The sequence below is a fragment of the Crinia signifera genome, chromosome 2 (assembly GCF_055691185.1).
Source record: "Crinia signifera chromosome 2, ASM5569118v1, whole genome shotgun sequence".
Classification (NCBI taxonomy): Eukaryota; Metazoa; Chordata; class Amphibia; order Anura; family Myobatrachidae; genus Crinia; species Crinia signifera.
The window spans coordinates 137,807,968-137,823,870 of record NC_139218.1 but is presented as its reverse complement, the minus strand read 5'-3'; the positions used below and the strand labels follow the sequence as shown (position 1 = coordinate 137,823,870).

Sequence of the window (15,903 nt, the reverse complement as noted above, 5' to 3'; positions counted from 1 at the left end):
CTCCATGTGTCAGCAGCGAAGGCTGTGTGTGCCCTCCATAACTCTAAACGGGAGTCGGGTCAGATGACCCGGCGTACCCGTTACACTGCCCTCTAACTAGGTCCTAGTCCTGTTCAACCCAGGTCAGGACTTGGGTTGAAGTCCCGTGTAAACGGACACGGGTTGACCCATTTATACCGCCGCTGACCCGGGTCTGACCCACCGATGGCCCGGGTTTTTGCGCCGGTGTATAAGGGGTAATAGTTATGTCTCTAGCTTTCAGAATTATCCAACTAAATATGGTGCTTTATATATATTTATTATTTATTTATTTACAGTTTCTTATATAGCGCAGCAGATTCCGTTGCGCTTTACAATAGTAGACAGTGATAAAACAAACTGGGTAACAACAGACAGACCTGGTGGTAGGAGGGCCCTGCTGCAAGCTTACGATCTATAGGGATATAGGAGGGAAACACAAGAACAGGCACCAGTAATAGCATAGCAGTCCCACAAAGTTGCAAGTCCAGAGCAATGGCTATATAATACATAAGTGCCTCAGAGGGTTATGCGTGTAGAACGTAAATATGATAGGCTTGCCTGAAGAGGTGAGTTTTCAGGGAACACTTGAAAGTTTGGAGGCTAGTGGAGAGTCTTATTGTGTGTGGAAGGGCATTCTATAGGATCGGAGCAGCCCGATTAAAGTCCTGTAATAGTGAATGGGAGCTAGTGATCCGTTCAGAAGAGAGACGCAAATCTTATGCAGAGCGGAGTGGTAAAAATGGGAGATATTTTGTGATAAGTAATGAGATATATGCTGAAGTGTTTTATATTGAGTACGGTAAGATATAGGCAACCAATGGAGGGACTGGCAGAGTGGATCAGCAGATGATGAGCGTCTTGCAAGGAAGATTAGCCTAGCAGCAGCATTTAAAATGGATTGCAGTGGCGAGAGTCTGTTCTTGGGAAGACCAGTTAGGAGACTATTGCAGTAATCAATGCAGGATCTAATGAGTGCATGGATAATAGATTTAGTAGTGTCTTCTGTGAGATACGGTCGTGTGAGATACGATATGTTTTTAAATGCATGTAACATGATTTGGAGACAGATTGAATGTCAGGAAGAAAAGACAGTTCAGAGTTAAGGATGACCCAGAGGCAACGAACTTGTGGGGTAGGGTAGATTGTCGAGTTGTCAACAGTTATGGAGATATCAGGATGGTAACTGTTCTTGGTTGGTGGGAATATAAGTAATTCCATTTTGGAAATATTGAGTTTGAGTTGGCGAGAAGACATCCAAGATGAGATGGCAGAGCGGCCCAAAACCACTGGTGACAACTCTGAGGTTTTATATATTTACTTTTTGTAAAACATATATTGTTTAAAACCAAAACAAAATAATATAAAACAAACCTACTGGAAGTGTAGCTTTAATACCATTTATGTAATAAAAAAAACATTTTAAACTGTTTAACTGTTGTTGGAGAACAATAGTGTGAATGTATGATCTGCCCATATTGTGACCCCATAGTCAAGATATTCATTGTTAACATTCTTAATCCACCCCACAAACAAACCCCATGACTTTGCCAATACGGTGTACATTGCACACTCAGGAGCCAAGTGGCTTGCAATGCCGAGGGAGGTCCACATCTAGGGGTACACTTGGCACATAAATGAGTTTATTTAGTTACAAAATAAAACAGTTCTGCAATTTGTTTTTACTGTTTTTATTACGTTTTCTTTTTTGTGTCCTAAGTTACAATTCACATTGTGTTATATGGTTGCATGACCAGACTATTGTTTTTGTTTAGTTGATAACTTTGTGTTTTTAGAAAGATATTGATACAATAAATAATGTTATTTTGATTTCTGGTCTGTTTTTTTTTTTTATTGAAAAATGTGTGCTGTATAAAATATTTTGTAGTATTGCTTATGTGACAATGAAGTCAGAAGCCAGAAGTAACAGCCATACCCAGAATAACATGAACATGCTTAAGTAATTACCCTACATCATTATATATTTCTCTTAAAGGGCCAGGAATATTTGTACTTACCAGTACCCAAACGTCTGGCATTTGTTCAGCCTCAAATTTATCGTGGACGGCTGATTGGCTCAGGATTAAGGAATCATAAAATGCACCAGTGTAACCCACCACAATTATCATTATCAATTTTCATTTTTTGTCATTACAAGCTGGCAAGATGACAATTAAGGTATATATATATATATATATATATATATATATATATATATATATATATATATATATACCTTAATTGTCATCTTGCCAGCTTGTAATGACAAAAATATATAGCAGTTTGTGTTAGGAAAGGTGCGCTGACACCTGCAGTTCCACAAATGGGCTTGTTCCACAAGTTCAAACAGTACACTAGTCCTTCCAACAGTAATTAGGACAGCTGCTCCCCGATGCCAGAGCCTGATCCCAAAGGCTCACAGACAAGAAATTCTGGAAAGAGACGAAGACAAAGGGGGCGCCTATGGTGTATTACCGTTTTTATTCATTAAAAAACAGAAGACTTGTATAGTCATAAAATGACGGGATATATTGTCTGTACCATGTAATCCGTCAGCTGTGGACTGGACTACCACATGATTTCAAATAAAATAGTTCCCACAGGCAACACGGCTGTAACAATTGTTATGGACTCACGACCCTCAGGCACCGCCGGCAATGTCCCGCACTGTCGTCTCGTACCGTCTCGTATATATATATTGCCTGGCCCTAGGTGTTTCAACCTAATGATTGTTCTGAGTGCCCTTAAACCAGGGCTGGGCAATAATCGGCCCTCCAGCTGTTGATGTACTACACATCCCAGCATGCCTTGCATCAGTTTCAGCATGTCCAAATAACAAAACTGATGCAAAGCATGTTGGGATGTGTAGTTCATCAACATTGCAATATGGGGGGCGGGCATGGCCCGGACCACCTAGATGTGTCAGGACTATGATGGCCCACCGTATGTCTTTGCACAGGCAGGGAGCTACCATAAATATCCAAGTGAAGCATGCTAGTGAAAGGAGTTGTACTATTGCAAATTCTTGCAAAACTGCAAGTCATTATTAATGCACAAATCTTCTGCAGCGCTTTACAGAGATTACTTGAACATTCACATCAGTCCCTGCCCCAGTGGAGTTTACAATCTATATTACCTACCACATTTACACGCACACACACATTCATTCTAAGGGTACTTTTGTTGGGAGCCAATTAACCTACCAGTATATTTTGGGATTGTGGGGGTAAACCGGAGTACCAAGAGGAAACCCACGCAAGCACGGGAGAATATACAAACTAACCCATGACCTGTGAGGCAGTAATGCTAACCAGTACACCATCGGTGTTGCATTAGGCAAACAGGCACCAATGCATTTACTCTGGAAAATACATTTAATAACAATTAATAAAATAAAATAGATAGCAAAATTTGCCATTGTAGGTTAGACAAGTTTTTTCATTCTTTGCATAATAAGGGAAAATCGTTGTTGCTTTTTCTGAACAAAGATTTTTACATGGTTTTGCCGTGCTCCAGACTACCTGCTGTTTGCACATATGAGTTGTCTGTTAGCTTTACATCAGATTATCACTTTTACGAGATAATGTAAGAACAAAGTACAAGTTGCCAATTTAGCCATAAAGCTGTGGCTGCAGAACCTATCCACTCTCCAGTCTTGCACTGTCTAAGATGTGCCCTACTGTTTTGTAGTAGTAAAAGTGTCATTTACATTTATTCTCAATGTCCAAATACACAATATAGTTGTATAAATCTTCATTTCTAAAGCATTTATGTCAGTTTTGTTTGCTGTGACATGCAGATGTTTGTAAATCCACAAAGGTTAGTTCTGCAGACTGCACTGCCTAGAAAGTGATAAACAGGGCAAATATCTTTTATCAGTTAATTTAGAACTTTACATTATTTACTTGCATCCTGGTCCAACTTATACCCCTTTTACACCGCCGCAAAAACCCGGGTCATTGGTGGGTCAGACCCAGGTCAGCGGTGTTGTAAATGGGTCACGCCATGTCCCTTTTCACGGGACTTCTACCCAGGTCCTGACCTGGATAGAACACGGCTAGGACCTGGGTAGAGGGCGCTGTAAATGGTTACGCCAGGTCATTCGACCCGGCTTCCATTTACATCAATGGGGGACGTTGGGTGGGGGGCACACACAGCCGCCGCTGCTGTCTGCTACGCTCTGCAGACAGCAGCCGCAGCAGCGGAGGAGGTGAATGGATACCTGTGTACGGCATCAATTTACCTGCCGGACGAAGGCTGGGGGGGTGCACGGGGTCTACCCAGCAGATTACCTTAATGCTGGGCTTGCCCACAGCGCAGCGGTCCGGGTCCCGGCGGCAGCGCTTGGTGCTTGGAGATATCATCTCCAAGCGGCAGCTGGGGGATGCAGCGGTGTAAAAGGGAGCAAGCTCCGGGTCGCACCCGGCTTGAAGCAGGGATCAAAAACCCGGGTGCGACCCGGCATTTTTGGTGTAAAAGGGATATTAACCAAAACTTCCTGAAAAACTGAGTTTACTTATTTTGAATGTCAAGCAATCATTTTCTCGCACATATTTAGTGCTGTTACATATCATGTCCTCATTAGTGCTTTTACAGATGTCCCAAGTAGTGCTGTTACAGATGTCCCCAGTAGTGCTGTTACAGATGTGCCCAGTAGTGCTGTTACAGATGTCCCCAGTAGTGCTGTTACAGATGTGCCCAGTAGTGCTGTTACAGATGTCCCCAGTAGTGCTTTTACAGATGTCCCTATTAGTGCTGTTACGGATGTCCCCTGTAGTGCTGTTATGGATGTCCCCAGTAGTGCTGTTACAGATGTGCCCAGTAGTGCTGTTACAGATGTCCCCAGTAGTGCTTTTACAGATGTCCCTATTAGTGCTGTTACGGATGTCCCCTGTAGTGCTGTTACGGATGTCCCCAGTAGTGCTGTTACAGATGTCCCTATTAGTGCTGTTACGGATGTCCCCTGTAGTGCTGTTACGGATGTCCCCTGTAGTGCTGTTACGGATGTCCCCAGTAGTGCTGGTACAGATGTCTCCAGTAGTGCTGTTATGGATGTCCCCAGTAGTGCTGTTACAGATGTCCCCAGTAGTGCTGTTACAGATGTCCCCAGTAGTGCTGTTACGGATGTCCCCAGTAGTGCTGTTACGGATGTCCCCAGTAGTGCTGTTACGGATGTCCCCAGTAGTGCTGTTACAAATGTCCCCAGTAGTGCTGTTACAGATGTCCCCAGTAGTGCTGTTACAGATGTCTCCAGTAGTGCTGTTACTGATGTCTCCAGTAGTGCTGTTACAGATGTCTCCAGTAGCATAGGCGAATCTAGAGGGTGGTCCGGGGGTGCACCGGACCACCCATTAGCCCATTTTGTAGCTGAGGGATGGGGCTTTTCAACGAGCCCAGCCCCGTGTCTCTAGCCTCCTGGGAACCGGAGATACTGCCAGGCAAAGCTGGAATGTTTTCCCTATAGGATAACATGGGACCCGCTAATTCCGACCCCCACCCAGTTCAACGGCTGCCAGTTCCCCCTTCGGCATCACTGAAGCTCGAGGTTGATCTCAGTCTAACCCCAAATCGCTGGGCCTTCAATCTGATACCAGGCTGGATCCATATGGGTTAATTGGTCCCAGGGATATTGAGGTTAAACCATTTTTTTCATTTCTTAAATGTAATTTCAAGACTGTTCATGTTCTTTGAGGGCAGATTTCTCTGGAACCAAACAGCCCAGTTTCACGGGACCAAAATCATTCAAAGCCAACTCAAAAGTTCTTCAATATAATACTGGTCTCAAGTAAATGGGTCAGTTGGTTCCGAAGATATAGCTGGTTGGTTAAAGGGAGGTAGGGAGAGGGGAGTGGTTGTCTCCCCCCTTACACCAGAAAATGCAGGGACTAGGCTGGTGTATGTCCCTGCATGATCCTGGGAATGTCCCTGCATGATCCTGGGACCATATTCCCGGGTAAATTCCTGCATTTTCTGTTGTGAAAGGGGTATTATTTCAAACAGCCGTGACCTGCAGTGCTCTAAATACAGCCGGGCAGCCCCCTGCTCTCTGCCCAGCTGTCAATGACTGTCACCCCTGCAGCTTCGCTCCAATTCTTATCCCTACTTTCACCTCAGCCCGCCCCCCCCTTTAATCATGTGGTGCCGGCGCCCGGTGTTCTCTCCCAATGTCACGCACAACAACAGCGCGCACAATATTTCAAATGTGCACTCGGCTAGAGGGGACACCAGGAGGGGAGTGGGAGCGTGCACTGCGCTGCGCTCTGCTCCTCTCCCCATAGAAGCAGCTGCACCGCTCTCCATCTCTCCCTGCAGCAGCAGCGAAGGCTCATATAAAAATTAAATTCTAGATTCGCCTATGTCCAGTAGTGCTGTTACGGATGTCCCCATCAGCACTCCCCAGATGTCCCCAGTAGTGCTGTTACAGATGTCCCCAGTAGTGCTTTTAGCAAGTAAATTTTTTTGCACTTTCTGGAATGTATGGTTTTCTGAATAATTTGGATAATGGATATTTGGATAAGGGATACTGAACCTGTACCTACAATATGTTTTAGAAATATAATTGTGTTTGATTGTTCACTGCCCAGCATTAATGTCCAGTAGTGATGGGTAGTGATCCAGTAGGAGGCTGCTCAGCGGGGCAGCATGCAGTGTTTACATGCTCGCTAGGCTGCAAATATATGCAGCCTAGTGAAAAGGTCTGAATCAGGCTCGTAATGTAAATTAACCGTAAATAATTGACCCATAAATACTGTGGAACAATAAACTTGTGGCTATCATAAAGTAACTGTTGTGGAGTTGAATTTTATAGGAAATTTAGATAGCAAAATAATTTTACTATTTAAATCCACGCTTGTCATTCCCGTTCAGAGGATGCAGCCAAACAAAAAGCAACACTTTACTACAAAAAACTTCTACCATGTTGTTCTAGGGTCAGAGTCCATTTAAAACCATATAATGCTACATACTAGTTATGTATTATTTAATGGGTCAGTTATTCCTATGAACAAAGGATGTTGTATTCTAAAACAGAGAAAATTGCAATTATAGGAATCACAATGCCAACACTGTTCAAATCAACTGCATCCACTCTAGTAGATGCAGGCCATTGTGACACTGTAATACTACATTTAATCCTCTGATAACAATGGAGCAAAGGGCGTTCTACACAAGCGTTTTCAATGTAGAGAGAAGAGAATAAGTGCCACAATAAGTAGGATCACTGGTTGAAAGCTGGGGATATGCAAGTTGGAATCACATACACATACCTCCCAACTTTGTCAGTCCAGCAGGCGGGACGCTGCTGCTGCGCGCCGTAGGCGTGCCAAAATTTTTGGGAGTGTGGCCTAATTTGGGGGTGTGGCCTATACTCGCGGCTCTCCCACGAGGCCATGCCCCCATTTTGCCGCTATGGGGGCATGACCCAGAGGCTCTGTGAGCCTCTAGCCATGCCCCCAGCCCCCTGGCTGCGGGAATAGACGCTGTGCGCATGCGCACAGCATTTTTTCCCCGCTGCTTAGCAGCTGACAGGGGGGACTCCCAACAGCCCCCCCACACCGCGGGACACTGCCGCCCGCGGGTGGGACAGCGGGACAGGCCCTGACAATCGGGACTGTCCCGATAAAATCGGGACTGTTGGGAGGTATGCATACATGATTTGTTACTGCTGGGATTCCAGGAATAGAGGAGAAAAAGAGTGGCACTACAGTAAAAGAGGTCTGCATACGTGGAGCATCATTTATGTAATGATATTAATTATATAGTTACATTATTATCTGCATTATATTAATTTTACCCATGGGGGCATATGTACACGTTATCAGGTTTTAGACTAAATAATCAGAATTTCTTATAGCCACTATTTGTTTCAATAGGAAATTAATATTCCCCAAATAAACTAAAAATCACTCGCAGTAACAGGTACTCTGAAAGATGTGAAATGATCACAGTTCTACTTAACAAGCTTTTCTAATGACCGTGCTTGTGCGAGAGCCATTGCCAAGGAGGGTCCAGTAATTTCTGCGGAATGTACTGTAGCTCATACTGTAAGTTCCTATAGGATAAAACCATCTGTGGCTGTTGACAGACATGGAGGGACCATGGCATATATTTATAGTAGGTCCAATAAATCAAGGCTATAAATTAAAAAGGGTACTTGTTTCCTAGCATGGCGCCAGCGATTTTTATCTCAAGCATCGGGACCTAAAAAATCGTGTCGATCGCATCGCATGCAACCAAATCACATGCGATGCGATCAACGCGATTTTTACATTGGAATCAATGTAAAATAGTCCCCGAGACCCAATTTTACATTGGGCCCAATGTAAAAAGCCCCCGAAACCCCAATTTTAATTGAATACCCCCCCTCATGGGTGAAATGGCCCCTCATTGTTAACGCCACCCCACGATGAACGCCAACCCGAAGCGTGGCGAGCACAGTGAGCCCGTGAGGGGCGGCGGTACGCGTCCTCCAACCTTTTCATACCCCCACTATCCACGTCGGCGTGGAGTTGATATTATAAAGTGTGTCGAGCGTAGCAAGCCACCGAGCCCGAAGCTGCGCTCGCCACACTTTATAAAGTCAACTCCACACTGATGTGGATAGTGCGGGTATGAAAAGGTTGGAGGACGCATACCGCCGCCGCTCGCCACGCTTCGGGTTGGCGTCAGTTGTGGGGTGGCATTAACAATGGGGGGGACACTTCACATACTTAAAACCCATGACGGTGCATATACAATCAGAAATTGGGCCCATTGGCCCATTTCCCATTGTTACCTATGTAAAATCGCTTTGATCGCGTCGATCGCATCGCATGCCATTAAAATGGCATGCGATGGTCGCGATCAACGTGATTTTATCATTGCAAGCTAATTTAACATTGAGCCCTATGTAAAATTGCATTGATCGCGTCAGTCGCATCGCATGCCATTATAATGGCATGCGATGGACGGGATTTTCTCCTTGCTGGCAATTAAAACACTTAATTGACAGAAAATCGCGTCCATCGCATACCTTAAGTTACCTTAACTTAAGGTATGCGGTCTACCAAGACGGGCGCCGTGTTAGGATACAAGTACCTTAAAAAGAAACTGAAGGAGATCTCTGAATAAATAAACCAGATGTATGAGGAAGGGTTGCCCCCAACATAAACATTTTGGGCAAACTTCATTATGGACCCCTGCATCTTCTCCTTACCATGCATGTTTCTATGTCTACCCATACACCGCTATCCCACCCGGCGGTTGTGACCTACCCGCTGCATCTTCTCCTCACCCTGCATGTTTCTATGTCTACCCATACTAGGGTTACCACCTCATCCCTTTAATTCTGGACACATATTAATTACACAGGTTCTGTGGCTGTTTAAAAAAAAAACAGTTGAAATGGAGTCTTGAAGTCAGCCAGCCACAGAACCTGTGTAATTAATATGTGTCCGGAATTAAAGGGATGAGGTGGTAACTTCCAATGTCACACAGCATAATTACGTAAATTATCATTTCAAATCAATATGGAAAAGCTGAGTTCGGTAATGCTACGCAGATTGTTGTCAAGACTTATTGTGTATACATTGGCCAATCTACAGAGAGCATCATTAGTAGCTCTTGAGATGAAGAAGAGTTGATGAAAATTATAACAAAGAGTTTATTCCTGTATCCTAATAGATGGATATTCACATTACTTTGGTTATATATAGAATTCAGTGTTGTCCTGTTGATTTTAAATAATCTTGATCATGATATGACAGTCTGTCCTACATTATAGTACTCCCACCGGTATTCTTTTCAGTAGCAATATGGTTGATTAGTTAAAATGCAATATTCTCATTTGCCTAAAATATTTCTCATTTATTACCAGATTTCTACCAATTATCTTTTTAAGCAGCACTTCTTTCCACAAAAGCATTTCCTTACTTTGATTTCTTTTTTCAGCGTTTTTCTTTTGCTGGACATTTGGAAACAATTTTTTTTCTAAGGAAGAGCCGTCTACACAAGTAGAGGAAGTCAAACTGTCTCATTGGGGTATTGCTAGGGGTGTGGTATGTAATGTCAACTGTCAAAATGTCGAAATTGTCTGATCTTATGCCAGCTCATGTATATCAGGGCAATGATTAGAGGCACTCTGCTCTCTGCAGTCACACCTACAATCGGCATTGCTGATGGATTGTGATGTAATCAATGTGGATTGTATGTGCGGGAGGGGGTATAGGGATCTGAGTGCCTAAACATTGTCCGGTATACATGGACTTATAGCGGATGTCGGTAATACTCTGATGAGCGAGTCCGAGGAAAAGAGTTAGGTGGAGTAAAGGTGTTCTAGCATTATTTGGTATGGGTAACAATACCTCCTTTAATTTTTTTTTTAGTAAATATGCCCCTAAGTGACTAATGGCTTAGAGCAAATTTTAAATTTAAATGAAATGTTAGTAAATAAACTGTATTTATTTTGTAATCTTCAAGGTCTCACAGCATAATTGTGTAAATTACCATTTAAAATCAAAGCAGAATGGACAAGTTGAGCTCAGTAAGGCAATGGAAGTTGTCAAAAGATACTCAAACACATTTTGTCAAGACTGTAATTGCAGATACATTGGGGGTCAATCCTAGAGTATTAGTGCCGAAGGGTGCGAGTTGCCATTCGGGTGCCGCCTAAATGCTGAAAACGGCACCCAAAATAAGCTGTAAAGTGGGCCCGGTGCCATGATGATTCGCAAGTGGGAATCATCCGCACCTAATAGGATCAACCCCATTGACAAACCTACTAATTATAGAGCATCATTTGCAATGTGTAGCAGTGCATTAAGGATTATTACATTTTTTTTTTAGTTTAGTTTAATAAAATAAAGATGTAGAACATGTTTCAATTAGAGATGTGCAGACTCGGAATCCAGAGATCCGAGCCCCCACGGACGTCATCATTCCAAGCCCGGTTCTGAGCAGCGCTCAGAGATTCCCGCCTGACTCGGGTCTGTCCGCGTGGTCAGAACGTCATCTCCCGGCGCTGGATTTCGCGAGGATTTAAAAGCGGCTGCTGCGCCCGCCATCTTCACTCCAGTCTAGTAGTGGGTTGGGAGAGGGTGTGTTGGTGCTGCTGCTGGGGCTTAAACTTGAGCTTGACCTTGAACGCAATATTTTTTATTCGCTGGGGATGTCTCTCAGTGCTACTGTGTAGTCTAACTGTGTACTTGTAGTATTACTGTCTCCTCTTTCCGGTCTACCTCTGGTGTGCTGTGCTGTAATTATTTTATTCGCTGGGGCTGTCTCACTCAGTGCTGCTGTGTACTCTGTTCTCCTCTCTGCTTAGGGTGGGCTCTCCCTAGCAAGCAGGACAGTCTAACTTTGTACCTGTAGTACTACTGTCTCCTCTGTGCTGGGGCCTACCTCTGGTGCTGTGCTGTAATATATATTATATGAATAATTAATTATATTATATATAATCCACTGGTGCTGCCTGCACTGAATCTGACAGTATTATTTAGTTACTCAGTCCACTGTTGCCACTGGCAGTGCTACTGCCTACCTAGTGTACCTACCTAGTACATACTAGGCTGCTATATCTAATTTAATTAAAAAATAATACTTGTGCTGTGTGTGACTGTAAAAAATAATTCCATGCTGCTGGTGCACTGACGTGTGCCACTGAGTGCCACTGCCAAGCAGTACCTAATAATAAAATTTATTATTATAAATTCTGCTGGTGCACTGCATAAAGCTACTGGTGGTGTGTAATATAACTACCTTTTGTGGTGACCACTGGCAGTGCTACAGGTTGACCCTTTTACACTGAAGAAATTACCAGGTAGAACCTGGTAATTTGATGTTCAGTGTGAAAGAGGTATCAGAAACTTTAGTAAATTTACCCCTAAATCTTTAGTTGTATGACGAGCTTTACTGAGTCACCAGGTGTGGCACTGCAATAGTCCATAGTTTTTTAAACCATTGCATTCTTGACAAAACAGATACTTTAGCATCATATACTGGTAATGAAAAAAACTTTTTGGACCACACCCAATTCATAGCTTAGTGACTCAGCAGGTGTGGCACTACAATAACTACAATAAGCAGCGTTTTTTAAAACTTTTGTTTTCTCTACAACGCAGGCAGCTGCTCCACACTTCACATATTACAGGCTTATTGATTTTCCTACAGCTCAGCCATTTCCCCCCACTGCACTCACAGCTTTTATAACGTTTTTTTTTTTATATGATAGTGATATTGAACACATTTAACTGACCACCATTGCATCTGGTTGTTTGGTTGAACAGCAGGATCTAGCTGTCTTTTGAGATCCCTTGATAACTCCACTGTGACTCTGCCACCTGGCAGATTACAGCTACAACTTTTTGCTGGTAAAAAGTGTTTTTTTTATTGTTCATGCAGAGTCACAAATTGCACAGCGTACTTTTGTTAGAATAACACCAGCAACCCTTGTTATAGTTGCTCGTCATACATTAGAGCGATACATTGTGTGCATTTGTGAGCATATCATGAGGTGTTGTTGTATGTTTAAGATCCGATGCGCAGGCAGGGCTGCCAAGAGGTATGCCGAGCCCCGGTAAAATTGTGGAGGTATGACCTAATCACAGGAGGCGTGGCCACCGCTTGCAAATAGGCCACGCCCCAAAATGTTTAGGGGCGTGACCTATATTCTAACGTTATGGGGGGAGTGTTATTGACCCCCCCCCCAAGCAGCAGCACACATACAGCATGGAGTGGGAAGGGGGGTTCGGACCAGGGCCCCTGCCAGGCCCCTCCAGCAAGCCCAGGCCCGGGTAATTAGTACCTGCTCCCCCCCCTCTTGGCGGCCCTGTGCGCAGGCCCATGGGTCATGAGATGGATTCTATGATCTTACATGCAGCACATATGGGGCCTTATTCTAGTTCACTCTTAGAGGCAAATTCCTTCTCAGATGGACAAAACCATGTGCACTGCAAGGGGGCAGATGTAACAGGTGCTGGTCGTCCTAATGTATAGCCAGCATTAGACACAGGGGGTGATTCAGGTGAACTCCTTCTTAAATGGACAAAACCATGTGCACTTCAGGTCAGGCTTATGTAACATGTGCAGAGAGAGTTACATTTGGATGAGGTGTGTTCAAATTGAAATCTAAATTGCAGTGTAAAAATAAAACACAGAAACAAAATAACTTACCCAAATGTAACTCTCTCTGCACGTTACATCAGCCCCACCTGCAGTGCACATGGTTTTGTCCATTAAAGAAGGAGTTTGCTTTTGCAAACTAACCTGAAGCACCCCCACAGTTCGATTACCTAGTCCTTTACCTTTGATAAAGCTGTCAGAGGACAGCGAAAACATGTTAGGGAGCACCAGCTTGTTTTAACTAGATGATGTGCAGACTCGGATTCCAGAGATCCGAGCCCCCACGGACGTCATCATTCCGAGCCCGGTTCCGAGCAGCGCTCAGAGATTCCCGCCTGACTCGGGTCCGTCTGCGTGGGCAGAACGTCATCGCCCACTGCCGGAATTTCGCGAGGCTTTAAATAGCGTCTGCCGCACCCACCATCTTCACTCCAGTCTAGTAGTAGGTTGGGAGAGGGTGTGTTGGTGCTGCTGCTGGGGCTTAATCTTGAGCTTGAGCTTGACCTTGAACGCAATATTTTATTCGCCGGGGCTGTCTCTCTCAGTGCTGCTGTGTACTCTGTTCACCTCTCTGCTTAGGGTGTGATCACCCTAGCAAGGAGGACAGTCTAACTGTGTACTTGTAGTACTACTGTCTCCTCTGTGTGGTCTACCTCTCGTGTGCTGTGCTGTAATTATTTTATTCGCTGGGGCTGTCTCCCTCAGTGCTGCTGTGTACTCTGTTCTCCTCTCTGCTTAGGGTGGGATCTCCCTAGCAAGGAGGACAGTCTAACTGTGTACTCTGGTGCTGTAATATTATATATTATATTAATAATTAATTATATTATATATATATATAGTCCACTGGAAATGAGTGGAAATGAATGTTATTGAGGTTAATATAGCGTAGGTGCAAAAAAAAAACCCAAATTCTGCAATTTTAGCAGTTTTTTATGCTTTTTAAAAAAAAAACAGAACCCAAAACCAAAAAAATCCAAACACAAAACGTTTAAGGGGTGTTTTGGCAAAACCCATTAGAACCCAAAACCTCAAGGTAATCAGAACCAAAAACACACAACACGAAAAGTGGCCGGTGCACATCCCTAGTTTTAACTACTTTTAAATCGCATATTGGACCGATTGGACTCGATCCCCCGAAAGTGTATAAGTATACAATTTCCAACTGTCCTATATGAAATCTAATATACTTTTTATGGCCTATATTATATGTACAACTGTTGATATTTAATTGCCTAATTTTTTATATTAAATTGTATTAATAAATCATATTGTAATACTCTATTGATCCAATCAGCTCATTAGCGCTCCACACCCTTGCTGTTTTTCTGTTTCCATAAATATTGGGGTTTTGACACCCCCATAGTGGGAGCAGCTAGGCTCAACACACATACAGGCGCCCATTTTTTTATTTTCTGACCCTCTGGGTCCTAAAAGGAAAACCCCCTCTTCCTGAATGTAAACTGCAAAAACAAAGTTTCTAAAGTGAAGAGCACATCTAAGGAATAACACACTGGAGCATATACAGGGTCTGTGCGGAAAGTAATGAGTCTAAATCTGTAAAAAAAATTTTATTGAACAGTCAGATATACAGTATATGGTTAATAATCTTCAAAGTATGACCCCTGAGCAGTGATAGACCATTTCCCGTGTGTCTGCCAAGCTTGGTACGCCTCCTGGAAGGCATTAACCGGAACTTCCTTGAGTTCCCTCATTGTGGCTGTATCCATTTTGTCTATGGTCTTAAAATGGTGTCCTTTCAAGCTGCGTTTGATTTGGGGGAACATAAAGAAGTCAGCCAGTGCCAGGTCTGGACTGTAGGGTACAGAGGGTTTAGGTCACCAGCGCTTAACTGTGGAGGGGTCACGGATGTTTGTACCTTATATAAGCAGCCACTTGAATGGAGCCTCCAATATTTATAAATAAAAACACACAAATATCAAGTGGCGCTTCAAATACATACAAACAACACAATAAAAGTAAAATGTAATTTATTTTAGGCAGTATTTAAATTAATAATATACAGAAACCTTCCAGGGGTATCTAAAATTAGCATATATTAGTATAATGCAATACATTCATGGGAAGAAAAGTACCACATTAAAACAATCACTGATCAGATAACTGACAATCAAAATGTGATCCACAATGTATCAACCTGAGGAGGTTGAGATGAAGAATTCCTTCATATACTGTAGGTACCCACACTTCCAGGGGGAAATCAATGATGTGTACCTTTAGGTGTCAATGGGGGTGACGGAGTTTCAATCACTGGCCCCCGTTGGGTGGACTGTGCCCGTGGTCCAGCTTGAGCCTCCTTTTAATGTACAGAGTTCACACAGCCCATAAAATTAGTGCCATGCGCTACCTGGACCACATGAGACAGAGGGCTGATGTACCTCTCTGATCACGACGGGGGCCACCGGTCCGTGGTCCCGGGTCGCAGCGGCAATGGTTCCCACTGGCAGGGATGATAGTTCAAGGGGCGTCTGTTCCGTTCACTGCAGGTGTGCAGAGACGGCTCCCTTCACAGATTGTGGCTGGCCACAGCTGTCTTGAAAAAGCCACCCTGAGCGTGGCAAAATGCATCCTAGGTTTGTTGCAAGGAGACCTGCTCGCTACTGTGCCTGTTGGAAGCAGATGGTCTATCACTTATCCCGCTGGATGCAGCCGCTAGACTCCAGTGCTGACTGAGCGCTGCCGACAGCCGCGGCCAGCCACAATCTGTTTTATTTAAGCTACCTATATAATTGTTATCTCATCAACTATTTAAAAAAGTAGAGTAATAAAGGT

The 15,903-nt window shown here is 43.7% G+C and overlaps 1 protein-coding gene across 12 annotated transcripts in view; it reads left to right on the top strand.

Annotated features, from left to right (window-relative positions):
* Positions 1-15,903, top strand: part of LOC146058880 (uncharacterized) — a 72,907-nt gene that overhangs the window by 15,615 nt on the left and 41,389 nt on the right. The window contains exon 4 of one of the 12 annotated variants that reach the window (XM_083171082.1): positions 9,946-10,199. The exons of the other annotated variants lie outside the window; for them this stretch is intronic. Within the exon in view, the coding sequence (XP_083027208.1) occupies positions 9,946-10,091 (146 nt within the window). The 3' untranslated portion in view covers positions 10,092-10,199. Of the gene's footprint in view, positions 1-9,945; positions 10,200-15,903 lie in introns of those variants that run through there. 12 annotated transcript variants of the gene reach the window in all.